At 42.7% G+C, this 27,676-nt stretch overlaps 1 protein-coding gene across 3 annotated transcripts in view; it reads right to left on the reverse strand.

Moving 5' to 3' along the window:
- SASH1 (SAM and SH3 domain containing 1) overlaps positions 1 to 27,676 on the reverse strand; it is a 287,896-nt gene that overhangs the window by 19,743 nt on the left and 240,477 nt on the right. For 2 of the 3 annotated variants that reach the window (XM_050787296.1, XM_050787295.1), the window contains exons 9-13: positions 17,472 to 17,604; positions 11,998 to 12,344; positions 6,477 to 6,551; positions 4,276 to 4,419; positions 230 to 365 (exon numbers count right to left, since the gene is read on the reverse strand). In XM_050787296.1, the coding sequence (XP_050643253.1) occupies positions 230 to 365; positions 4,276 to 4,419; positions 6,477 to 6,551; positions 11,998 to 12,344; positions 17,472 to 17,604 (835 nt within the window). Of the gene's footprint in view, positions 1 to 229; positions 366 to 4,275; positions 4,420 to 6,476; positions 6,552 to 11,997; positions 12,345 to 17,471; positions 17,605 to 22,705; positions 25,106 to 27,676 lie in introns of those variants that run through there. The other variant, XM_050787297.1, reaches the window with a different exon arrangement.

A 27,676-nucleotide genomic window follows, 5' to 3' on the forward strand; every position in this document is an offset into this window, starting at 1 on the left:
TTGTCTCTGATCAAAATGCATCACCTCCTCTTTTGGGCTGCTGCTGCTGCATGTCTACTAATAACCAGACACGACTCTGAGTCCAGAGAGTTTGCAGGTCCGGTTCTCTAATAGCACCTGAAGGGCAGGACTTGGTCTTATTCACCTTAAAATTGCCTGAACCTAGTGCTCAGTATATGTCACATATTAACTCCAAAGACAATAATCTACAATGACAAACGAGACTTACTCATGGAGCTCTGCCCACTCAGAGAACTGCGAAGACTTTCTACGGAACCCCCGGCCTTGAGCTTGGGCTTGTCCAAGTGTTCAGGGTCAGGCTGTGAAGGCGGAGGGGAGCCAGGCATTCCATCGAGGCCCGAATCCTGCCATGGGTTTCAACAAAATGAAGAAGTTCATCAGAGTGCACAGCTGTTGTTTTGTAATTCTCAGTGACTTGGTCTTCAATGAAATCAATGAAATCAATCTACACTCATATTTGATTCTATAACCAATATTCTCCTCCTTTTAAACCTATATCCTTGCTTACTTTAAAGTTATGGACAATGTTACTATTTATTAACCACTCAAATATTATTTCTCATTCTCAAGTAGATATTCTTGAAATCTCCAAGAAAAAAAAAAATCTATCTACCACACAGACAAAATACTTAAAGGCTTAGAGACTCAGCACACACAAAAGCCCAGTAGCAAGGCTGGACTTCAAATGTAGATCAAGTACAATCCATGATTAATGGAATACCTGGAAGTGCAGTCAGAGGATATTTAATCTACTTGGATAGGAAACATTTGCACTTTTAAAAAAGTATACTCCTTGGGGGAAAAATTGGCAAGATTCTTATGTTTCTCTTTATACAAATTATTGGCATTGGCTAAAGAAATTCAAAATTAAAACCCAAATAGACAGCAAACATACTATTTTCCAGTCTACAATAAAATTTCCGTATGTCACTCTAAAGTCTTAGCTTCTTTCACTTTTCTAAAGTGCTGTCAGTAAAAAGCTGGGAGTCTCTTTCAGACCAGAATCCTGATGGGAGTGACTCAGCAGTACTTTCTGCATTTTGGGTAGCTAAGTATTACCCTCTCAGCGGCTCCTCATTTGCACATTTGAGCATAGCATGCTTATCTGATTCATGGTGCTATATCAATACACGATGTCACACTTCAGAAAGTTTGCAGTGAGAATTGTTTACTTGCCAAAATAGAAAAGTCTCTGGCATATTACACATGGCCACAGCTACATGAACACAAAACCAACTAAACGCAACCTGCTATTTGCATGCTGCCGAATCATCAGAAGGGCCTTAACACAGTTCCACAGGCCCTATAAACATCTGAGGACATCAGCAACAGTAGTCTCTGATCCAACACACATTAGCGCTTTCAATGTGAGGAAAGTGAGCAAGCGACCTCAAAAACAACAAAGAAAACTAAAGTTGACATTATTAGGAAGTCACTGAAGCTCCAAAGTATGAATTCCTTTTAAAAAAAAAAAAAAAAAAAAAAAAAACTCATTCCTCCTTTCTGCATCATAAAATAAGTGATTTTTTTCCCATCAAATTCTTCTGTAATGCTTCTGAAAAAAGCATGCAGTTTGAAAAACAGCAATAGTAAATGTGGATCTCTGATATATTTTCAAATGCTTTTTAAAATTATTAATTTATTCATCACATGTTTATTAATTACCTACAATAGCAGGCACTATTCCAGGTACTGGGCATATAGCAGTATCAGAGAAAACAAATATCCCTGCCATAATGGTTTGTATATTTATTCAAAAGTTTTTATAAAAAAACACACAAGGTGGGCGCAGTGGCTCATGCCTGTAATCCCAGCACTTTGGGAGGCCAAGGTGGGTGGTTCACAAGGTCAGGAGTTCGAGACCAGCCTGGCCAATGTAGTGAAACCCCATCTCTACTAAAAATACAATAATTAGCTGGGTATGGTGGCACGTGCCTGTAGTCCCAGCTACTCGGGAGGCTGAGGTGGGAGAATTGCTTGAACCCAGGAGGCGGAGGTTGCAGTGAGCCAAGACCACACCATTGCACTCCAGCTTGGGTGACAGAGTGAGACTCTGTCTCGAAACAAAAACAAAAAAACCAACCACACAAAACCTTCCATTATTTTTGCTTTACAGGAAATTTATAATGATCAGTTATTTCTTTTATTCCTTAACTTATGTGAAATGACTGCCTTAAAAAAATAGAACTAAGCACGTAAGATTGCTATATGGTAGTAACATTACTGAAAAACGTCAAAATGATATTAAAATTCTATGCTTATGATTCATAAAGCATAAAACCTCTTTGAACATAAGCTGAAGAGTTTTGGTGGCTGTTTCAATTTGCGGGAAAAGCAAACTTAATAAAATGCTTTAAATTAGTATCATGCTTTCACTAGCATGCTGACTGCTTCATTGCTGGGAAGAAATACAGAACCACTATCACTCCCTCATCCATAGGGACAAGAGAATGAAAAGAATACAGAAAACAATCGTGGATAAGACACACTGAAGGCAGTCCAGCATCTCCTGCAGGTCTAATAAGCCACGGTTTCTGAGCCTGAGCACTGATCATTTTGGATGGACAGTTCTTTGCTGTGGGGGCCGTCCTGTCCATGCTAAGATGTTTGGCAGTGTCCCTGGCCTCTATCCTCTAGATCAGCATTCCGCAACTCCCGGGCCATGGACCAGAACCCGTCTGTGGCCTGTTAAGAAGTGGGCCGCACAGCAGGAGGTGAGTGGCGGGTGAGTAGGCCAAGCTTCATCTGTTTTTACAGCCACTCTCCATTACTCGCATTACTGTCTGAGCTCCACCTCCTATCAGATCAGCAGTGGCATTAGATTCTCATAGGAGCATGAATCCTGTTGTGAATTGTGCACATGAGGCATCTAAGTTGCAGACTCCTTATGAGAATCTAATGCCTGATGATCTGTCACTGTCTCCCATCACCCCAGATGGGACCATCTAGTTGCAGGAAAACAAGCTCAGGCTCCCACTGATTCTACATTATGGTAAGTTGTATAATTACTTTATTATATATTACAATGTAATAACAATAGAAATAAAGTGAACAATAAATGTAATGCACGTGAATCATCCCGAAACCACCACCCACCCCAGCTCCGTGGAAAAACTGCCTTCCACAAAACCAGTCCCTGGTGCAAAATGACTGGGCACTGCTGCTCTAGATGTCAGCAATATCTACTCCACTTCATCTCAACCCAGTCTGACCATTGAAAGACATTGCCCTGGGGTGCATGGGGGAGCAAAATGATACCCTCTCACCCCTTCCCCATGAGAATCACTGTAATCAACTGAAGCTGCCATGCAGGCATTGTTTGAATCAAGTGAGGCGGGTGGCAGGCTGGTGGTGCTGTCATTCACATAGGGGCGATGCTTGGTTTTAGCTCACTGTGCCCACCAGAGAGCAGCAGCTGAGCAAAAATGTCTGCTTTCACTGCTGTTTTTATTTGGCAGATAAACTGCATTACCTACATATTTCAAGCAGACAACCAGCTCATACACAGGTACTTCAACAGGCTACAAAATGACTGCTGTACAGGTGCCGGAGGAGAGTGTCTTGAAAATTGAATGGTCATAATTACCTTGAGGCCAAGCTCTCCAACTGTCTTTACTCCCGCCACCCATGCAATTAAGACAGAAACAGTCATTTTTCTAGCAACAAAATTATAGATCTAGGGGGGAAAAATCTATTGTGTGATACCTTTCTTCATGGCTACAGATAGGGCAAATGAGGGAAAACACCCCGCTCTGAAACATTATTACCAAAGTCTGGTACCCAGGAAGAACTCCGAGTTTATTTCTTAGACTGGCTATGTGCTTCTAGAACAATTTATGCTATGATCGACAAGTCTGCTGTTCAAAAAAAAAGTTTTAGGTTTGATTCTGGTAACATCCATTCTGTAGCAAGGCATAGTTTAGGAAATAAAATGCTTCCTTTGCATTCAAATTTACAATGCCTATTGCACTGAAGAGTAACCATTTCTTTACATGTCTTTTTCTCTTGTCTGTACATAGAAGGCAAGTCCTATATTTTGTATTCCCCAGCACCAAGCACGGTGCTGAACAGCCCAAAGTGCTTAATAAATGTGTGCTGAATACAATATTTCTCTATGTAAATAAAGCACGGACTTGGAGCAGGTTAATGCCAAGGAATATGTATATTTAGCACCATTTAAAATCTCTGGTGGGCCATCCTCAGCTTTTCTTGTCAGGAAGAACCAAGGGAACATTCTACCAGGTAGCTACATACCTGCTCAGACACAGAGCTGCTGTATTTTTTAGACATTCTCTTTCTCATCGTCTCTTTCACTGATTTCACCTTTTTCCCAAGAGAGATGCGAGAGGCAGTAGGTGATTTGATGACTTCTTTGTACACAAAGTCTCCTTCTTTACCCTGTAAGACAAAATGTTGCAAGTATTGTTGGTCGCAAAAGATGAAGGACAGGTTTTATTATTTAAACCATTACTGTCCTAGCTCTCAGAAATATGGGCATTCCTCAGGATCTTTAAGTTTTTCTTGTGTTAACTCTGTGCTGTTATTTATCTCTTTGATTAAAAATGAAAGCTTATTGACTATAGGGTTTTTTGTTTGTTTGCTGACAGTGGGATGTGAGTCAGTTTTTATTTTACTTACTTTTAGTACATCCTTATCAGGTTACATTTTTCCTGCTATTTTTAACACCCAAGGGGACTGCATTTCATCAGTAAAGAGTGATTTACCTTTGGGAGGCTGAGGCGGGTGGATCACGAGGTGAGGAGATCGAGACCACCCTGACTAACACGGTGAAACCCGTCTCTATTAAAAATACAAAAAATTAGCTGGGCGTGGTGGCGGGCGCCTGTAGTCCCAGCTACTCGGGAGGCTGAAGCAGGAGAATGGCGTGAACCCGGGCGGCGGAGCTTGCAGTGAGCCGAGATCGCGTCATTGCACTCCAGCCTGGGCAACAGAGTAAGACTCCATCTCCAAAAAAAAAAAAAAGTGATTTACTATGTTCATGTAATCCCAGCAATGAGGGAGAAGAGAGGATAATACAACTGAATTGCCCTGAGAAAGAGGTTAGAACAAATGGTTAAGCTCACTCGTTAGAAGAGCAACATCTGATTGGATTTCCATCACTATAGCGCTCAGTGTGTACATTTCTCTCTTAACAAACTAGATTGTGGTCATCTCTCATTCTAGTTTGCATTTTTTTTTAAACAAACTTTTCTCTGAGAAAGAAAACAAATCATATTTTCTCTCATTTCTAAAAAAGATTGACAGCAGAAAACTATTGGCTTAAGAATCAATATAATTTGATAGCCAAATAAAATAGTTTAAATCTCTTCCAGGAAATTTTCAAAACATTTCATATACATCCCAGGTGGGTATTTTAGCTGACCCATGATCATAACAAATATGAAACACGAAATCTTCATTTTACAGTTTTATGACACAATGCAAAGGACAAACTAAACTATATATAAGACTCACCAAAGGCTGGGCGTGGTGGCTCACGCCTATAATCCCAGCACTTTGGGAGGCCAAGACGGGTGGATCACAAGGTCAGGAGTTCAAGACCAGCCTGGCCAACATGGAGAAACCCCACCTCTACTAAAAATACAGAAATTATCTGGGCATGGTGGCATATGCCCGTAATCCCAGCCACTTGGGAGGCTGAGGCAGGAGAACTGCTACATTGGGACGGAGGTGGCAGTGAGACAAGATTGCCGACAAGACAAGATTGTGCCACTGCACTCCAGTCTGGGTACAAAGCGAGACTCCGTCTCAAAAAAAAAAAAAAAAAGGACTCACCTTCACCCTTGGGGTCTGAGAAAACAAACTTCAGGGAACAAAACTTGTGTGCCACTGTGGTGGCCTGTCCCTGGACTATGACCCCAAAGCAGGTCTGAGGGGCAGACACCTGGGCCTGACACCAGATCCCTGAGCGGTCTGGTCTGCTTTGGTCCCACGGAGACTAAGTTCACTCCAGGACACCCCAGACCACAAAACCCTAGGCTTAGTATAGGCCATGCGGGGCCAGGTACTGGGCCTGTAATAAGACTGGTGTTCCAAAATGCCAGCACATACCCACAGGGCTCCACTTCATGGCACTATGTGTGTGTCGTAGTTACGTGCTAGAAACTAGCAAGAAGAAAAGGCCATGTGCAAAATGACTCAGACCACAGAGGCCAGACTTATCTGGATTTGTTACTTGAAGAAAACCGGAAGCAAAGGCACTAAAGGAACTGTGCTACTCAGGGAAGGAGACGGCAGTGAGAGTGGTCATTATTCATTCCATGTGGAATGGTGGAGTCGGTAAGGTGAGTGAAATAGAGCTTTTCTCTAAACGTGACTGAGGATTACCAAGGAAAACAGTACCCACTATCAGTTCTCAAAGATGCTCAATGGTCAACTATTGTCAGCCTCATCGCCTGAATCCATATCTTTTGCTTTCCTCCAACGCTACTCACCATTGGGTCAGAATTATTACTGCCAACATGCAGAGAGCGATTTGTCAAGTCAAATCCTCCAAAACTGCAGGTTCTCTGTGGAAAAGAGGGCAGGGCAGAAAAACTCCAGTTATGCTTAAGCCAGCCGGTGGTGCACCAACCCAACAGTCCCCATTTGCAGGACATCTCTGAATCACAAATACGTGTACAGGATGAAAGTAGAACACGAGAAATGATGAGAAAAAAACACATGAGTCATGTCATAAGGAAACTTCACTCATTTTTCCCTTTCACAGGCCACTGGAACTCTGCCCACCCCAGAAGTCTAGAATCCTCTTAACATGCAAAAACCAACCACTTAAAAAAAAGCCTAAAAAACAACAACAAAAAAACCATGAGTCCAGTGCTGTGAGATTCCCTGTCTCCAGCACAGAACTTCCCCTAACATCAGCTACATTCAGTAGAGAGAATGAAGGGATATGTGTTAGAGGATCCATGTGCTCAGGCATCCTGAAAACCCAGGTCTAAAATCCCATGGCTCTGACACCAACAGCAAGCTTTTCAAACAGACTTTCATTTTGTTTAGTTTTAAATCGCTGAGAAGAGGAGGGGGAAAGGTTATGTTTATAGTAGTCCAATCAGGCCAAGAGAATTACTCACTCACTGCTTCCCCATCCTAGCCAAAAACGCTGGTAACTTTCCCATCTAACTGACCAAGTTAAGTAATGATGACCCTTTTCTCTCAGTGAATGAAGATGCCACATTTGCCCAGAAAGAAAACGGATGAATCGGTGACTGTCTTTGACCACACTCTTTAATTTCAATAGGACAAATGCTGATGTTATAAAGAATGAAAACTTTATTATCCTTTTAGGTGGTTGCAAAACTTCACAGAACTGCTTATATCTTAGTGATTTTTGTATTTGCAGAACTTGGTTCAAATTCACTGTTGTTTTTCTAGTAAAAGCCTCTGAGCGACCACCCTGCGCCCCGCAACGCACATTAATGTTACAACTAATTATCTTTTTTAAACATCAGTAATGAAAGTTTAATTGTAGATTCAGGGTTCAATATTTTGTATTACCAGCTTCTCAGAGAAGTCTAATGAACAGCTATTAAATGGAAGAAATGAACAGAAAAGTACAATGTATTAGGTTGGTGCAAAAATAATTGCGGTTTTGCCATTATTTTCAATGGCAAAAACTTTGATTACTTCTGCACCAACCTAATATACTATAAGTATTGCTTATTTATTTAAAAAAATATATATATATATAAAATTAACTGAATTGATAAAGTAGAAACATCCTAGAAAGAAAATGCCTAGGTTTTTGAAATCACAAAAATCTAGACGCAAATCCTGGTTCTGCCACTTACTTGCTGTGTTATCTCAGGTAAAGTACTTACACTCTCTGAGCTTTAGATTAATTATTAAAATAATACTTATATCACATTTGAAGCCTTCTAGCGCACTGCCTGGCACAAGGCAGACACTCTACGAAATGCTGGTTTCTTCCATTACTTTTCATTAAGGCTGTACTGAGAATGCGGTAGTCATCCTGGCAGCTGTTATATTGAAGTTGAGGCTTAGTTAACATTATAAATATGCAAATGCAGAGGTGGAGCTTTGTTCTGGGCCTTACAATCTAATCTGGGAGTTCAACTATAAAATCGGAGCATACCAGGAATGGGCCACAAAGTGAGAGATGGCCACTGGGGTACAGGGGAAGGCCAAAAGATAAGGAAAGCATTTCATGACAACCGACATCAGGATGACTCAGAGCTGTTCTTCTTCACCAGTGCTGCTGCTGCTGCTGTTTTAAATAATCTACTACCAATTTATTTTCTAATAGACATTATCCTAATTCTATATTAAATATCAATGAGCAATGTGATTTCTTTTATCGTCAACTTAACTGGACCTATATCTATTCTATAGAAAGAGAAAAACCTTTCTGCACAAACATATTCACCAAATCACCTAACTGGGTAAGCAATGTTATGACCACCTCTCAAGGCTAATTTTTAACATTAACTTTCTCTTTCCAGCTTAAAATGCCACGTACATTTCCTCCTTCTTGCAAAAGCAGTGATTTTATTCTAGTTTCTTTCCTGTGACTCAGGGCTTCACAGACACGGTATGGCGCCCAGATGCCTCATTATTGTATGGTTTTGCATGTCCCTGCTTTAAACTACAGCATCTACTGCAATGTTGGAGCCCGAGTTATTTCTGATGCATATGAAATAACTGACAAAGAATTTATGTGGAAACTATGACTGCAATAAATTAGAATCTCATTTAAGTTTTCATATGCCTATTGTATGCCTTTATTTCTAAAATGAAAAACTTAAAGAATGGACTAGTTTTCTTAACTACCAACTAAAACGTCTTCCATTGATAGACTAAGATATCTGGAATTGATTCTTTTTAACAGTGGAGGAGTGACAAAGAATATAACAATAAAGATTGCTTGAATTAATTTCTAGCTTTTTCTATAAGATCAAGTAGTTCTTTAACAGCATTCCTTCAAAAGAGAAAATGGTCTGTAAAGAGACTCATAAAAAATAAATCAGTATATCAACCAGCCTTTAACATTGATGACCTAAATAAATGAAGCCTAAATGAAGTTTTTTTAGTTCATACACCTCCTGTACTGATAATTATAAAAACACTTTAGATAGATGCTTGGGATGAGGAGGGCTAGTCAATGGAATGGTCATGCAGTTGGAAACACATGTTTTGGGTTGAATTTAAAAATGGACAAAATTGCAAAATGTCATGCATGTCTGTTCTCTCAAACAAAAATTGAATGACCAAATAAAATACGAGACAAGTGACCACTTCCAGTGAATACAAAGCATTATCATTTCCCTGAGGTTTCATCAAGCAAATATGGCATTTTTGAAAGACAAAGAGATTTAGGTTGAAGAATAAAGGAAACTTTTAGATAAAATGAAAGAAATACATGACAAGGAGAATGGAAAATAACTTTTTAAATAAATCTAGCAAAGAAATAAAATTAGTCCCTTTTTAAAAAAGTTATTTCTATTGTAAGATAGAATGCTTATTTCCTCTTACATTCTCTGGATAAATAGAAAGTAAAATTTTGATTGTACAACTGTACTACAAGAAAAGGAATATGCAAACATATAACTTCCTATTGAACACATAGTTTTACAAGTGTTGAAACTGTCCATTACTGTCTCAGGCTCACAGTATTTTAAAAATACTCAGCTTCAGACTGATACTTGAGATAGGGATTACACAACAGCACGTTAGGTGCGGGTGGTGCCTGGAGGGATTACACAACAGCACGTTAGGTGGGGGTGGTGCCTGGAAATGAGCTTGCCCAGATGTCTATACTCAATGTCAGTGAAGAATTAATCACTGGTCCACAACGCTAACTAGCACAAATCCCAGAAATATAACTTCTAGAGACAAAGCCCTCATGGAGTTATAGTATGAATCCGACAATAAGTAACATGAGAGGCACATCAACAATTCAAGGTGCTCCAATTGGGAAAATTCTCAGTATTACATGATGTAAACTCAGAGGTGAGTCATCAATTAACAGAAGAAGTGGGTCTGTTCTATCAAGGTCATGTCAAAAGGTACAAGAGCAGACGAACTGGGCAGAACACTTCTGAAAGTAAAAAATAAATACATAAAACTAAGATTGGTTATTTTTCAAAATATCTGTGAGTCAGAGCCAACCAGAGGCTGAATGAGTGAGAAAAAGAATTGTTATTCTAAAGCAAAAACTCAATCAATGAAAAACTGTTGCCATGATACAGAAAGAGACAGCAGAAAAGTTCCTGCTACATACTAGCAGTATTAAAAGTATTGCAAGAATTACACCAATATGAAAGGACAGAAAATAAGATCTAGGGAGGAAGTCAACACGTGGAAATACTTGGAAAATCCAGGGGCTAGGAGGGACCTAACGATTCTTTTACAACAGAGAAAGTCGTTTTAAGAATGGCATTGACCAATCCATCTTTACTTTCACAAAAGCAGAACCCGACTGAATGAATTTAAATTACACTCATTGTCTGGGGAAGAACATCCTGTTCATGAATGTGAAGGCCCCCTGGGAAAACCACTATTGAAGGATACTCTACTCTTTCAGATCTTTAAAAGGGCCCACAGCCAACCGTCCTGAGCAGATCAAGCAAGGTGCCAGGTGACAGAGGGCCAAGAGCTCTACTTCCTCATTGTGCACCATTTTATATGGGCCACTGTGCAAACTAAAAGTTAGGTGGGAATTTCAGAAGGAAAAATATCTATATTCTGAAGTTCAGAGTAAGTCATGCCTTGAAAATAAATCTTACTAGGTCTCTGATCAGCCAGTATTAAAAGTGAAAAACATCCCCTATTCTTTCAAAGTGAGTACTTCATTCCTTGCTGAGTACAGAAGAATCTATAGGCTAGGGGAAGGCATTTCCAAATGTTGATTTGTTTATAAAGATAAGAACATTGAATAGACTTAAGTAAAACAAAAAGGCTCCCATTTTTGTTGTTAGATTTACCAACTTTCTGCTTGCCTCTACTAATAATATAAATGTGCTTTATAATGTTGTCAAATCACCGAATTGGTGACTGTGATGATGGCAGTTTTTCCATGAGCCTGCTCCTATTGTTTTAATGTTAAAACCAAGAGCAAGCATCTCTTTCCAGGGTGAAATGCCCTTCTGTTTTGAATCAGCTTCTTTGAGGTCAAGTAACACAATGGCCGAGAATCAAGACAGCCACTCCTGGAGGCAGCCAAACCCCACCCCTGTATCCTGGAAGCCCCTCTCTGGATCAGCTTCAATGCTTATTTTAATGGGCACTCAAACAGCTTCATCTGACAAGAGGAGAAATGGAAGAGAAGGTGAAAGTTGCCTGGAAGTGAAAGCAGGATTTGAAATTAAAGGTGATGGTGGGATGTGCCCTGACGTCATGAGCAGGAGAGAGGGGAGAAAGCCAGTCCCCGCAGAAGAAAGGCCATAATGCTTGACTGCACATCACAGAAATGACAAGGCCGTCCTCGGGACCATCTTTGTGACTCACAGACTTCTGGTGGATTCTCAAGAGAACCCTTTTAGTACAGCGGTCGACCGTGGCGGCCCACTTCCTCTTTGCCTCCTCATCCTCCTCCAGCAGGCACCGCCTCAGGTCCTGTCTCTCAGCCTTGCTCAGGGTCCTGTCTGAGGCAGGCCGCACTAGCTGGGTCAGGTTCAGGTGGCTGTACAGGCTCCTCTCCACCACGTAGGTGATATTGAACTCGCTGACCGAGGTGCGCCCGCGCACCCTCCTGCCGGGGAAGCCACAGCTCCCGCCCCCTTTGCCTTTCTGCCGGAGCAGCTGCAGGTCACAGGTGGTGCTGGTGATGCCTTTTCTGGAGGGACGCTGGCAGAGAAAAGCTCTGGAACAGGAATAATTAGTATCCGTTTTCTTCAAGCGGATTTGCTTCCGGACACTCTGAAACTCCTCCAGGGACACCAGAAGGTGGTGCCTGCGACGGTGGTTGTCATAGAAGCAAACACCATCTGTACTTACCCCGTGGCTCAGGGACCCGAGACTCTTCTTCATCTCCCCCTCGGTGAGGGAGCGGGACACTTTCTGGGCCTTTTCTTCTTCTGGGTAGGAGAAGAATGTCCCCATCTTCTTGGGGGGCTTAATCAGGCCCCGACTCTCTCCTTTGCTGAAGGTTTTGACCAACTTCCGGCCAGCCCCCCAGGTGTCCAGGCTGCTGGAGGATGGAGACGTGGTGAGAGAGTCTGAGTCATCTTCGGGAGGTTTCTCAGGAGAGCCATCAAAGAAAAAAGGCTTCTTGTGCACACCAGAGTAGAGGGCGGACCGTTCATCCAGGACCGGCGAATTCTCGAACACGTGCTCCTCCCCACCTGGAGGGAAACCAACAGAATCTCTTGTGAACACACCTTTGCATTCTTGCATACGTCTTTCTTTACACCCACCACCCTGCAAAAAATAAGCTAGCCCATATAGATAGCTAGCCCACAGCAATATCTTTCTCCGTATCATGACCCTCTTTATAAACTCAGCTCCCACTTACATATGTACAGAAAAATGAAAATATACTGTGAAAATATATGGTTTCACATGAGCTTAACGTTAAAAGGTTTCAGATGTGTTTTCTCCTTCTTTAAATATCTTTGTAGATCTAACACCTTCACAGTCGTATTTAAAATGCCATTTGCAAAATCCAAGCTAGCCATAATCACAATATGCCTTAGCATTTCGAGATAATGCCCTCCCCAGTTTGTAAATGCAACCCTCTGAAACTAGGAATCAGGATCTTTCCCCCTTCTGAAAGGCACTCCTTTATGTTGGCTCTGGTGACTTTTTATAGTTGGAGTGTGATAAATGTCATATGGCTGACAGTGATTGTTTTATTGGTACATATGCCATTTGAGCGATTAAATCTCCAAGGAAGTTTTGGTGGGGAGAAACACTATAAAGGGTTGTATCCTGCAAATGTGACTGACAAATCATCTCCAGCTGACAGGCCAAATGTAAAAAGTCAGGAAACTCAGTGATCCCGGCCAGATACTCCCATCAACTCAGGCCTCGCTAGGAAGCAACAAGGGCGTTTAAGGGCCCTGACACGCAGGCAGCTCCAGGGTCCCACTGGTCTCAGGGATTCCAGCTCTTGAAGCCCTCACTGGAGCCAGGTGGCAAGCCAAGCCCTCCAGAGCCCAGTGGAAAGGTTTGGACTTGCTGGCAGGAAAATCGAGTTCTTTTCCGCATGTGTTATGTGAACAGATGTGAGAAAAGAAGTAGGTCAAACTGTGGGTGTAGCGATCCCAACTGGCTGTGTCCCTTTAATTATAGGGAAACTTTGAGCTCTGCAGCTTTCCACCCGCTGAATTGTGAAGAGGAAAAAAGGAAAAGTTCCTTGGAACAGACGGATGGCACTAAATATACCAGCTGGGACGAGGGCGCCAGTGTGTGGTAAATGTCAGAGAAAAGGGGAGCTAATGCTCAGTTCAGAGCAAAACTCAGAGGGGGAAAGAACGGCAGCAGTCCTTTAAAATTCTAAAAATGGCTTACTTTCCCAATTGATGGGATTTATAGGTACAAATCTAACAACAACGAAAAAAAGAACAGCTGCTATTAAATACAACCAAAGGTCAACTTTACATTCATGTCCAGCAGACGTTGGTGGGGAGGGTGGGAAGTGGGAAAGAAGATGTAAAAATCTGCCTGGCCCATAGTCCCTTGAAGAATCAGGGATCTTTCAGGGGGACTTTAAAGGTAGGATTTGGGGTTCTAACAGAAATTCACCAGCCCAGAGGCAGGGTACAAATACCCTGGAAGTTTCCCGCTCCTTCCTCAGGACACCTGACTGACAAGGTGTGAAGACCAAGGGTTCTTATGCTGTTGGAAATAAAAACGGCAACCTCTTCTAGTTACAGTCTACCCTCCACTTCCAAGAAGAAGTGACTGAGCCAAGACTAGAGGCACAACCTGTGGCAGGGGCAGCCCAACCATGGACTTCTCTATTAAAGAAGTCGAGTGTGGTTGTGGCTTCACCATCTGCCCAGGTGTCCATGCAGATGTGCAAAGGCCCTTCTCCACCCATAGTCCTAAGGGGTTTCAGAGAATTCAGGTGAGTCGACCCTGCGTATCCTAAGGATCTGTCACTCAGCAGCTGTTTTGGACATTTTCCGGGCTCTGTGCTTAGGATTGTCATTAGAGATTCCAATACTTTGGTGTCACATCTAAGTCTGGAACCAGCTGGTGAACGCATGTCCATGACGAATGTAGCTCTATTCTCGGGTTCAGGAAAGTCAGCATCTGGTAAGAGGTTGTGAGGGATATGCAGTGAATGCTTCCCAAGAGGCTGCATCTGCTGGTGCTGAGGGCAGGCCTCCTGTAGTGCAGGCTGTAGTGCACTGGGCCTGACCAGCGGCCTGGAATCCCAACCTTGACCTGGACTGCTTGAACTTGGAGCATTTCTTCTCTCATCCTTCTCTGACTTAAGCATACAACTCTCCTACTGGAAGAGTGACCGTCAAGATGAGCTCACTCCATCACATTTGCTGGGATTTCCTTCACATGAAGGCCTCCATCTATCTTCTTCAGCTGAGACTGGCTTACCAAAGGCAAGGTGATTTTGGCAGGAGGAGAGAGGTAGGCTGTGGGCTGACTTAATGCCAGGAACTCAGGGGTATGCTCTGCATTCAGCCCGACTCTGCCACTCACAGTTCCATAACCTTGGGCAATTACTTCCTGGCTCTGAGGCTCTGTTTCCTCATCTGTAATAATGCCTACCTATCTTTCCATAATATCCCTGGCAAAGCTGTTGTGATGATAACAGTAAACATTATCCTCATAAAAGAGTTACGTGAAGGTGCTGTATGAGCTGAAAAGCTTTCTACAAAACTGGTGATTCATTCCTGGAGAGAACTGAGTGCGAGCAACGAGGGAAGGAAGGGTGTCCATTCTACGGCAAAGACACAGAAATGGGCAGGTAAAGGGCACTGATGTAGCCTAGATTAAAGACTGGCCAGGGTTGTCCATGCCAGGATAAGGACTTGAAACCCAGGGTGCAAGGGTGAGAGTGAGTGAAGAACTGATCTCTCTCTTGGCTTTCCAAGGACTTCAGACCTGGTTGGGGAGAGAGGTGGCAACGGAGTGAGAACACGCAGCTGTCAGGAAGCAGGCTGCCTGGACATCGTGCTGGGCCTTCTGCTGGCTGGTTGAGTGGCCAGGAGTCAATTACTTAGCCTCTTTGAGTCTCAGTTTCCTCATTTCTGAAATGAGGATGGTGTAAGTGCTTACTTCTGGTAGCTATTCTGAGGATGACATTAAAGAGAACATAAAATCTAAAGTGTTTGGGAAAGTGCCCGGCACGTGGCATGCCCTCAATACATGATAATTATCATGCAGACAACTTGGTATTAGCACAGGCACGCAGGAAGTTAAAGGATCAACCCTTTGTAAGTCCAAGGGCGGGGGAGTTGGGGGGGTGTCTCCTGGAGTATGAATCCTTCCTGCTCTGCGAGATGGACAGGGGCCAAGGTAGCCTCTTCCAAGTACCACTGCCAGTGAGGACCCTCAGAGAGTTCTCTGTTGTGCAGGGGTTGGAGGAAGTTCCAGTTTAGCGGGGAATTGGGAGGTAACCCAAAGCAGGCGCCTTGAGCAACACACACACCTGGGGACCTCTCCTGAGAAGACGGTGAGCTTGGCCAATGGCAACTCAGGTCCCTGACTCATCAGATGCCAGAGTGTACCTTAGGATTGGAGCTCACTAAATCCGTCTTCCATCTGTGAAGCCTGATTTGTGCCCAGATAAATTAAAGTTCAGAGCCAGAATTCCATATGGTTATTACTTTTTACTCTAGAGTTACCCCTTTCGGTATATTTTTCCTTTTCAACCAATGCCTCTCAAAGATAGTTGGACTGATTTATTCTGACATAAATATGCAAATTACAATGTTTGTATTTTTAATCATGTTATTCTAGTGGACAGGCTGCCTTAACACACCACTATCATGTGTGAAGGGCCCACTGGGGAACAGGCCCAGGACTAGGTACTTTACCCACATTATCTCAGTTATGGATGAACCCCACCCATCTATTTGTTATATGTGAGACTTGATTTTGGCCAGTGTTCATGAGATTTGTTACAAAGTGTGCCCTTAAAGTTGAATGTTGGCAATGCCATATGGTTCTCCCTAACAGTACCAACTGACACTGTCTGTGATTGCAGTAACGGTCGCCACAGGGTACATTCAATACTGTGGAATTCACAACTGGTGGGCAGGTATTAAAACACCCAAATGTAAAATCAGCATTGTATCCAAATGTAAACAGAATTACCACGCAAAAAGATACCCTTATGAAACCCCAGAATTGAAAACAACCCTAGTTTACGAAATTGGCCATAAAGCTGATTTCTCTCCCTATGTTTTTCTTTTCCCTTCTAATGCCCATTCTCTCACAGTTACCCACTTAGCTTCAGTATTATTCTAAGGGATTTAAACCCATGAATAATAGCAAACACAAATTAAAAGCAGCAATACAAACAAAAAACCCTTATCTTTGCAAATAAGGGGAAATTCATTTCTTTACATGACTTTATTTTATTTCTATATAACAAAAATGCCTCTACAAAAATAATTTTAAAACCTACATGTTAAAATTTGGAATTCCTCACAATGTAGATATGACATTTTAACAAGTAATGTGCTTTTTTTAAAAGCATATTCTTTCCAGTATTTTTATCCAATTCAATTCTTATAATTTTTCAAACAGAAAAATCTTATTTTTTAATTTTACCTTTTTGGGGAGAATTTATAAGATACTGCAAATGCACATTACTAACAAGAGAGATGAATAAGGTTGAGATTTGAACTGTCATAATTATACTTCAAAGGCTAACTATTCATTTCAATAAATCCAAGTTGATGTCTCTTTTGACATTATTGTTTCACCTGGCTAACTCCAGCAATACAAGTCTTAAAGATTCCCTTAGAATCCTAGCTCCTTAAAGCCCCCATTTGAATTGAGACTTGAGACTCTCTACAGGAAGAACAAATCATCCCTGAGAAACTGATAGGGATATTAGGTGCTTTGATTATTAGGCATTTCTTCAAAATGTACACATATGAAATTTGATCTAAATTCACTGAGCAAGAACCATAGTCCTTTTTGGGATTGGAGACTCATGTGAAAAAGTTAGAAAGTTTATATAAAACGGTATAAGCTCATACATGAAGCTACACTACACCTCGAGAAAATTTCCATTTTCCATCTTTTAAATTTAAATGACTAAGCACCCCAAACGCCTGACACCAGGACCTTTCATTCCATCACATCATCGCATCTGAGCATCACTCTTCTGGCAGGCACAGTTCTGCCAGATTTAGCCAGAGCTCAATGCATTTTCCACTTGAAATCGTATCCCTTTTCTACTGAGAAACTGACCCCAAATGATTTCTTTTGGAATAACCAGGGTGGAGTTTGCCTTTTTTTTTTTTTTTTTTTTTTTTTTTTTTTTTTACCTTCAGTGCTGGGTTTTTTCATTTCTTCCACCCTAATTAGTTTCTTTCTGACTCTGCGAGTGGAGTTTACCAGCTTGTGTAACCTCTTAAACTTCACCGACTCCTCGGTCTCATCATCCGATTGTTCTCTTGACTGGCAAAGAAACAAAGGAAAAGTTAATCAGGTAATTGCTCCAAGCTTTGCCTGTGCGGCTGGATATAGCTGGCCTTGCTGCCAGTCTGATCCTCGGCAGCTCTGTTGCTGAACTTGGGGAACCAACAAATTTACCCAAGAGGTTTACAAAGCACCACATACCATCTTAAGGTCTAATTCGGGGTAGAATTAGGTCCTAGGCACGGAAACACACATCCTTGCCCTCAACTGGCCTGTGGTGGCATCTGTCTCAGCTACTTCCTTGTCCTCTTTTAGGAGGACTCCGGCAGGACTCTCCCTCCAATGCTGGCCCTGTAATTCCAGTTTCACTGCTGTGGTTTGGGTCAGGCTCTCATCTGTCTGGCCCATCAGGACTTGCTGTTTAACGTGGTCATCAACTACTTCTCCAAACCAAAATTCTGTTGACTTTTTCCAGCCCTCCCCCAAAAATCAAAAACAGCAGGGCAGGAAAGGGAAAGAGATGCAAACAGCCTCTTCCATCCCATTGGCTAAGACCGTCTGCCACATTGCAGCCAGCCCTTCCGCCTCTCCCGGCTCCTTCTAAGGGATCACAAGGCGAATGTGAGGACAGACCCTGCATTCCTCCAAGAGAGACAAGGGAAAAGGCTGACCTTTCAGCCATACAGTACAGTCCATATTCCCCACAGCCCATTGCACTTTGCAGGGAGTCAGCATGCTCAGGCCCAGCTGTTTTCCCTCAAGTATCAAACATTACAGAGAGAGGGAAAAAAATCTCTCTCTGCAGCAGTGACCCAGGCTAAAAACAATCCTTTCCTTGTGAAGGAAATGAGGGTTTCATTTCTAAGTCAGCTCCAACATTCAATATGCAGCTTCCTCTGTTGTATCTGTTCAAAATGTGAAACAGCAAAAGAGGTCTCCGGCTAAATGAGCGTGCAGCACGGGTGCATGGGCATGCCTGGGAGCAGCCGCCTCGGCACACCCTGTGCAGCGGATGAGCAATTCCAGCTCACATCGCATGTCCTGACAACAACCTTCTCTCCATTTCCTCCAACCCCGTTCATGGAATAGTAGGAAGACAAATGCCCCAAACGAACACACAAAACAAAAACAAGCCCCATCTCTGAACACGAGTCTAATGCAGAGACTTTTTCTCCTGAAGAAAAGCTCTCACTAATCTCAGTGTTACAGACAATAAAACAGATAAGCAAGAGTTGCAGATAATACCTCAAGAGAAGAAGAGGTAGAGTTTCTATGCATTACTTAGGCATAAAAATGGTACATGTTGTGAGTCCTCTTTGCACTATGGCACAAACATTAGTAAGGATAGTAAGGGATATAAACAACTGATTTCCTGGCCTCTGTCCTCACCCTGAAACTCAAGGCATGGAGCCATGGTACTTTCTCCCCGTATGACTATCAGCAAACTGTTCACCCACTTGTGGTTAACTATAAACCTAACATCAGCAAGTCACCAGGCAGAAGTGTTTCTCAGACTTCTCTTCTGTAAAGTGTATCGATATCTATGTCCAATTTCTCTAAAATTCCTAGATAAGATGTTGCCTGAAAGTGTCAGAATTAAAGCTAAGTACTGGGTACCTGGTAATAAAGAATGGGAACTGGACTCCCAGGGCAGAAGCTACACTGGATGCTGGCAATTAGGCTTAAAACTGAAAAAAAAAAAAAAATTAGAATAATAAGTGTAGTTCCTAATACAGAATGGTATTGTCTGGTTTGAGTTTCATTTCTACTTGGTTGGATTGTTGACGTGTGATGAAATGGCTGGAGCGGTCAACCAGAGGAATGAGAACTTGGTTAACCCTCATTCTGGGTAACCAGCACCTGAAAAACCCACAGCGCATGGAATTACATATAAACATTTAAAAACATTCTGCCCTCTTGATGTAGCTCAAAAGCCAAGCAATTCTAATGGAAGAATAATCAACATTATGTTATAGAAAGTCTCTGTAACTATCAATGGGACAAACCCAGAATATGTCTCTCACCCTCACATTTAAAAATGTTGAAATCAAATGAAAATGCAATAGGTACAGATTGTGTGTAATCAAAATATAAGAAGCTGTGTTATAGGATGAAAATTACTGACGTGTATACCTCATACCTAATTTGCTGGTTGGTGGTGGTGGTGTGGGTATGTGTATGCATGGGATAGTGGGCAGTAAGAAGAGAAATGGGGTATAGAAAAAAGTAATACAAAAATTTTAGTCCACAAAGACACAAATCATTATATGCAGTAGAGTGAACTTTCCAAGGAGAAATCAAAATAGTTAAACCAGGACAGTAGATTTAAAGGTGTTGCCTTCCTCATAAAGTCCTAGTTTCCTCTGCCCAGATTCACTGTGGCAAAAAATAACATATTTCAGGTACTTATTTAATTGTTTTCACAAGTTCCATTTATTTTTGAGAAACATACCTTTGAATTATACCTTCGAATTATACTTCTTTATACCTTTGATTTAATGCTATTTTTATTTTTCTAGAAAAATCAAGATTTGGAGGTGTTTGTCATTGACAAATCACAAACCATGGCAACCAAGTCCTTCTTTTCCATGATTATGTTTTGGACACTAGACAAGATAGATGTGGCACAATTTATATGAAGAAAAATGCAACATAAAACTCAGGTCATCCAAGAAATGTGTGTGTGTGTGTGTGTGTGTGTGTGAAACAGAAATTTTCCTAGAAGTCAGGCTAGAAGTTACTTAAGTTCAACAACCTATCCCAAGAATGTATTGCTGCATCCATGATATTGATGGAGAGGTGTTGACTTCTCACTTCCTACTGAGTACAGAAGAAAAAAGGCTTGTGAAATATTTGCCTTTGAAAAATTCTCTCCAGCTGTTTTAACAGAAAAACGCTGTAAAAGCCTTGCATTTCTTCTAAACTGGAGAGTAAATCTTGAATTCCTCATGTCATATTTCTCTTTTTAAGTATATTCCACTTCCCAAATGCTGAAAATAACATAGCATGTCTTTCTATTTTTTCTTTTTTTTTTTTGAGATGCAGTCTTGCTCTCTCTCCCAAGCTGGAGTGCAATGGCGCGATCTTGGCTCACTGCAACCCCCACCTCCTGGGTTCAAGTGATTCTCCAGCCTCAGTCTCCTGACTAGCTGGGATTACAGGCACACACAACCATACCCAGCTAATTTTTGTATTTTTGTAGAGATGGGGTTTTGCCATGGTGGCCAGGCTGGTCTTGAACTCCTGACCTCAGGTGATCTGCCCAACCTCGGCCTCTCAAAGTGCTGGGATTACAGGCGTGAGCCACCATGCCGGGACAGCACGTCTTTTTATTCAGGAAATATACCACCAGGGATGGGGGCTTGAGAATTTTTATATTTATAAATATCAAAAATATATAATTTTTAAATTCAAATACTATGTATATTTTAAAAGAAATCTTCCTATGTGAAGAACTTTGTAGAAGATAGAGGAAATCTGCATTGTATATAAAATAAATGATTGATTTTAGGAAATAGGCTCAGCACTATTATAGAGCAGGTTTTAAATAAACTAAAGTTAAAAAATAAAAGTATATATTCACACACATTCAAACATGAGATAGTGTGGCCTCCCCTCCCTTGTCCCACCCTGGGTCAGAGTTAAATAGCTCATCTTCTAAACGAGAAGGTGAGCTCAATCATACAGACAGCTCCTCACCAGAAAACCTTCAAGAGAAAAAGGCAACTTATCCCACCAAACATTGTGGAAAAGTGGATTTCCAATACTGTAAACAGAAACATTTGATTTCCAGCCTCTCCTCTGCAGACTTTTTCCAGCAGAAAGCCCATATGGCTCAACTTTTAATTACTTTGGCTAATGCTATATGTAGTAATTCTGTGGTGAATGCTTAAGTGTTTCATTTCTGGTTTCCATAGCAACATTACATCAGATTGCAGACAGCTGGCTCCACAGTTTTAAACCATAACAAATCGACCAAGCCAAGACACAAAACTATAGCTGCTTTAAAGAGATAGCACACCATTCGCCGGCCAGACCGCTGAATGAGGAACCTATGGGGCCCGTTTGGCACCCGGAGGAGGGTGGAGCCTCCCTCCTTCCCAGCTTCTTTTGGAACAAGTGTATCCTTGACACATCTGCAATGTTCTAATAGGAAAGACATGGAGCCAGCGTGGAGAACTTTTTATAACACAGCTATACGCTGGATGATCAGAAAAAAAGGAACAAAATGAATAGCATCTGTAAGTACAAACATTTGTGTGCTCACTAAACGCATCCCCTCACTGCTCCAAGTAAACCCGTCACTGCTGGTAGGTAACAGATACTTCACCGGACCCTGTAACAGTTCTTGGGACTACAGAGTGCAGAGTAAATCCTTTCCAAAAGCCATATGGCACAGCTGTGCAGGCACAGTGGCAATGTGCTGCAATAAAGGTTAAAACAAACTTGCAAGGAGCAACTAGACCCTTTGGAGGACTGCTTGAGACCGCCACGCTGATCACAGGATTACAACTCTGCCCTTTGCAGAAGCACTCTCACTCAGCTTGTTTCCCTAGCTCAAAACACACAACACGCTGTCACAATTAACACCCAGACTAAGCCCACTTATCTCCCCCGGCGCCACATAACACCGAGAGATATTTAAACATTTCTCAAAAGCAATTTGAAACTGGAAATGTACTTGCTTGTGAAATTCACACTGGTCTGTCTAACCTAGCGCATGATCAGACATATATGCTTCAGCTTTCTAGGTCGGCTGTGCCACAGCATTAATCTTAAAGTTAAGAGAAGGAAGCCAATCAGATATAAGCTTATGAAAACCAATGTGCAACACTGTCTGAATGCAAGTCCTCCCCAGGAAAAGCCTCCACAATTCACAGCTGAGCCATATATGCTAATTGTCTCAAATTCTCAAAACAATATTCACTATTCTCCAAAAGTTACGCATTTTCACTGGTGAAAATGCCAGGCAAAAAAGTTCAGGGTTACCAGGTAGGGAAGTAAACAGAGGAAGAAGGGCAAATTTAGAGGAATTTAAGAAGGAAAGAGAGAGAAACATAGGCAGGAGCAGCAAAAACTTTTACTTGAAGCAACAGAAAACACATTCTTCCTTTCCCATTAAACGCATTCAGTGACTTACCGGCTTCGGCATTTAGCAAGTCTAAGGGGCAATTCTGAAGACGTACGGTACCTCCCACCCCCCTCCCCACTCGGAGAGTGTCTTCACTCTTGTGGCATCAACTCCGCAATCTCAAAATTAGGATTAGGCACTCCTGGAACATGTCTCTGTGGAGTTACATGATCAGGCAGGCTCCGCCGTCACAGCTCAGTATCCGAAGGAGAAAGGGGAAGACACTGGATTCAATTAGCTTCTTTCTGCTTGCTGACTGATTCCCCAGTCGCTTGCTAACTGCATAACTTGCAAGAAAGGCATAAGTCATCAGCTCTAAGCAAATCTCCTATTCACCACAAGGAAAAAAGGGAGTGTTGTGCATGGCCAACAATCCCTGTTTTCACTGAGGAAGGCTCTCTGACCTCCTGCTGGCCTCCAGTTCCTTAATTACTGTCTATGGAATTCCAGAGACAGAAAAAAGAACGCGAGAATCTGAGCAAATCCAGGACAAGGAGGACAAGGACTAACCCTTAAAAAGATCTCTTTTGCAGACATTCTTCTGAACACCCCCTTAAGGGAGTAGTCTCAATTGAAAATAGACACCTTCTGATGGCTATTTTTGAAATTACTGAATTAAAACTTATGATTATGGTTTTCTCCTAGAGTTGTCACTTTCTCTCTCCCCATTCCTTTTTAAAATTTTAACAACCAGAGTAAATGTAGGATATTTCCCCTTCATTGGTGCTTCTAAAACTCTCTTAACAAATTGTTTTAATGCCCATTTCAAAGCATCTGAGTTCTCCTGCATTCTAGAAATGTGAGCATGAGGACTGTGTCACAAGATGATCATTTAATTTTCTCAAGGATCTCAGGGGAGCCGCTAGGCACATGCTGTTACTTAAACAGAACATTGTCTAAACAACACAGGACTGAAAACCCATACAAAGTCTCCATGACGTGGGCTGCAAGTCACGTTTGTCTTTTCAGGGCTAAGTTCATTGACTTGGGTAAGTCACTTATTCCCACAGCACAGTTTGAGCTGCTTGTTTCTAGATGTCCCTCCTATTGGGTGAGTCTTGATGTATGATGCTTGAGCCCATCTCTTTATAGGACACCACACAACATAAAATACCTAGCTACACAGGACTCAGGGATGCGTATGAACCACTGTCCCTCCTTAAAATGACAGAAATTTAGAGTTTACCTAAACTAAAAACAGCCAGGCACAGTGGCTCACACCTGTAATCCCAACATTTTGGGAGGCTGAGGCGGGCGGATCACTTGAGGCCAGGAGATCGAGATCAGCCTGGGCAACATGGTGAAAACCTATCTCTACTAAAACTACAAAAATTAGTCAGGCGTGGTGGCATACACCAGTAATCCCAGCTACTCAGGAGGCTGGGATAGGAGGATGGGTTGAGCCCGGGAGGCAGAGGCTGCAGTGAGCCAAGATTGCCCTACTGCACTCCAGCTTGGGTGACAGAGTGAGACTCCGTCTCAAACAACAACAACAACAACAAAAGGGAATTGGAATACGAAGCTCCCAAGTGGAGGCTCATGTTTTACCGTGCACACGTTACAGGTTCTGCATCAGATCACCAGAGCTCCATCCCCTTTTCCTCGGCTCTTGTCTTGCTCTTCTTCCCTGGGTGGGCTGGCGTCTCTCACTCCTTGCCAAGAATTAAACTCCCTTCTCCCACTCTGTCTTCTGCTCAGAAGTATCTCCTCCCAACCTTTATGGAATTTCCTCTTCTTTCTCCTGCAAGGGCTCACCACACCTTCCCTACACTGCCCAGTTCCCCGTTTCACAAACTGATTCTCCCGCAAACTCCCCCTCCCCTGCCACCACCTGATGGCCCAGGTGCTTTCGTGATGTTGTACTTCTAACACTTGGATTTGTCCAAAGCTCACCATTCCCAGGCACTGTGCTCCACATCTGCATACATGATCCCATGTCACAGCAATGGCAGGGGCAGAATCTGAGACTGCATGGTTTTGCTTCTGTGCCACTACTTACTCAACAAGGCCTTTCTTCATCCAAGACTGACAACTGTGCTGCAAAGTTATGCCTACACTTCCTTAAAACTGAGTGTAGGCATTTTCCACTGAATTCCTTCATTACAGGATAAAAACGAAGAAAATGAGAGTACCCCAATCAGACTGGGGTAAAGGGAAGGGGATTAGCCCAAGGTCTCAGGGGTTAGAACAATCTGGGTTTCATTATCAAGTTCTCTAGCAAGTCACTTTACTTTTATGGGTCTTAATATTCCTGCACATAAATTTGGTATAGTAACATTTTTCTTACAGTGTGGTTGTTTTAAATACTATGTACATGAAATCCTTATTGAACTGGAGTTCAATAAGGACTTGATATTTTTACTCTTATTATTATTATTACTATTATTATTATTATTTGAGATGGAGTTTTGCTCTTGTTGCCCAGGCTGGTGTGCAATGGCTCAGTCTCAGCTCACTGCAACCTCCACCTCCCGGGTTCAAGCAGTCCTCCTGCCTCAGTCTCCCAAGTAGCTGGGATTACAGGCACCTGCCACTATGCCCAGCTAATTTTTGCATTTTTAGTAGAGATGGGGTTTCACCATGTTGGCCAGGCTGGTCTCAAACTCCTGACCTCAGGTGATCTGCCCGCCTTGGCCTCCCAAAGTGCTGGGACCACAGGCATGAGCCACCACGCCCAGCCTTATTATTAAGTCTGCAGTCTTCTATTCATAACTCACTAGAGTTCAGACAACACCTAATTTTCACAAACTTTTCTCTTAGGTGCTGTGTAAATAGCAAAGACCACTTAAAAACCCAACAACCAGGCAGGGCGCGGTGGCTCACACCTGTAATCCCAGCACTTTGGGAGGCCGAGGTGAGCGGATCACGAGGTCAGGAGTTCGAGACCAGCCTGACCAAAATGGTAAAACCCTGTCTCTACTAAAAATACAGAAATTAGCCGGGTGTTGTGGCACACATTGTAATCCCAGCTACTCAGGAGGCTGAAGCAGGAGAATTGCTTGAACCTGGAAGGGGGAGGTTGCAGAGATCATGCCACTACACTCAGGCCTGGGTGACAGAGCGACACTCCATCTCCAAGGAAAACAAAACAAAACAAAACAAAAAAACAGAACAAAACAAAAACAACCAACAACCAGCCAGGCACAGTGGCTCATGCTTGAGCCACTGTGGCTCATGCCAAGGCAGGCAGATTACTTGAGGACAGGAGTTCAAGACCAACCTGGCCAACATGGTGAAACCCCATCTCTACTAAAAATACAAAAATTAGCCAGGCATAGTGCATATCTGTAATCCCAGCTACTCAGGTGGCTGAGGCACAAGAATCGCTTGAACCCGGGAGGCAGAGGCTGCAGTGAGCCGAGATCATGCCACTGCACTCCAGCCTGACTCCGTCTCAAAAAACAAAAACAGAAAAAACCAACAATCCTTGTACATGTGAAAGCTAGTCATATGGCCAGCATCTGAGGCTGGTTCTGGACAGGCTGTTCAGATACAGAGAAGACTGAGCCAGCACAGGTTCAGATCCCCTCGGTGCCACATGGGGAGAGTGTGTGGCTGCAGGCGTGTTTCTTCTCTCATCTCTAAGACAGGCAGTGAGAAGCATCCTAGGGCTCTCTGGAGGATAAAACGAGACCTTGAATGTGAAGCCTAGAGCTTGGCAGGTAGGGAAGTCCTCGTTCCATGTGAAATACACATGAAGTTCGTGCCCTGATTTATCCAGATACTTTGGAGAGGGTGGCAGGAAGGATACATCCCCACTTCTTCCCCCAAGCGGCCTCTCCTCACAGCACAGGACTTGGGGAGTGTCCTAAGAGGATGGGAGACAGAGCCGACCTTGTCCACCCCTTTTTAACCTCACTGCCACGCCTCTCAGGGGGTGATTCAGGTACTTACCGAGATACTCGATGTTGGGCCCTTTGTGAGGACGTACCATGGCTTGACTTTCAGAAAACAGGAGGCTCCCCAGGCCAGGAGCCTTGTCTGATCTCCTTGCATTCCTAGTACCCACCCATAGTAGACCCCCCCATAAATATCAGTGCGATAACTGTGGAATGAAGAAGTTGAGATTCCCCAGCCCTGTGGCTCCCAGCCCTGGCCATGTGTCAGAGTAAACTGTGGGATATTTGAAAGACTAGACTGAGTCAGGCCACCCTGGGAAGCTCCTTGGTGAGGGACGGATTGGGGGATAGACTTTGTGAGGAAACGCCGCTGCTGGTCCTGTTCTTTGGGTGGCGGGCTTGTACACAGTAGGTGTGCAAATTTGCTGAGAAGGGATTTCAGTATTTGACTCCTCTGGTGAGGAATTGTTCCTCATTAGCTCCTTGGAACAAGGTCCAAAAGCCTTATGGTGGAATATGTGACTGTGCATGGTCAGATTCAGTTTCTGGTACATCGTGCTCCATTCTTCAGATACCACGTGGTGGACAGGGCATCAGAGTACCTGGTCCTCACCCCCTGCTTCCTCGCAGCATCTCAAACACCCCATGCCCATCACTGCCCTGATGGCTCCTCTTCTGCAAACAGCTCTGCTGACTGCATCCACACCCCTAACTCCTACACATCCTTCAAGTTTCAGTCTGCATATTGCCTCCTCTGGAAAGCCCTCCTGGCTTTGCTCCTCATCTCCTTTAGATTAAATATATTTTATCCAAGGACTTAGCACATATATTGTCATCGCTAGATTCCCTAGCCCATCACTAACTGTCATGCAGACAATGAGCCTGACCACATTCATTTCCACATCTGTATGTTAGTAGCATTTATTGTTTCTGACTACATATGACATATATTATTAAAAATTTGGAGAATGCAAAAATGCACAAAGTAGTAAGAGAAATGACATATCATCCCATACTCAGACAGAAAACTTGCTAATATTTTGGTTTATGCCTTCCCACTTTTTCCCCATACACACACATATGCACACACACACAAAATATACCCTGATGTTTCTGGATGTTTCCTTTTTCTTTGCAAGAA

This window comes from Macaca thibetana, chromosome 4, assembly GCF_024542745.1.
Source record: "Macaca thibetana thibetana isolate TM-01 chromosome 4, ASM2454274v1, whole genome shotgun sequence".
Taxonomy (NCBI): Eukaryota; Metazoa; Chordata; class Mammalia; order Primates; family Cercopithecidae; genus Macaca; species Macaca thibetana.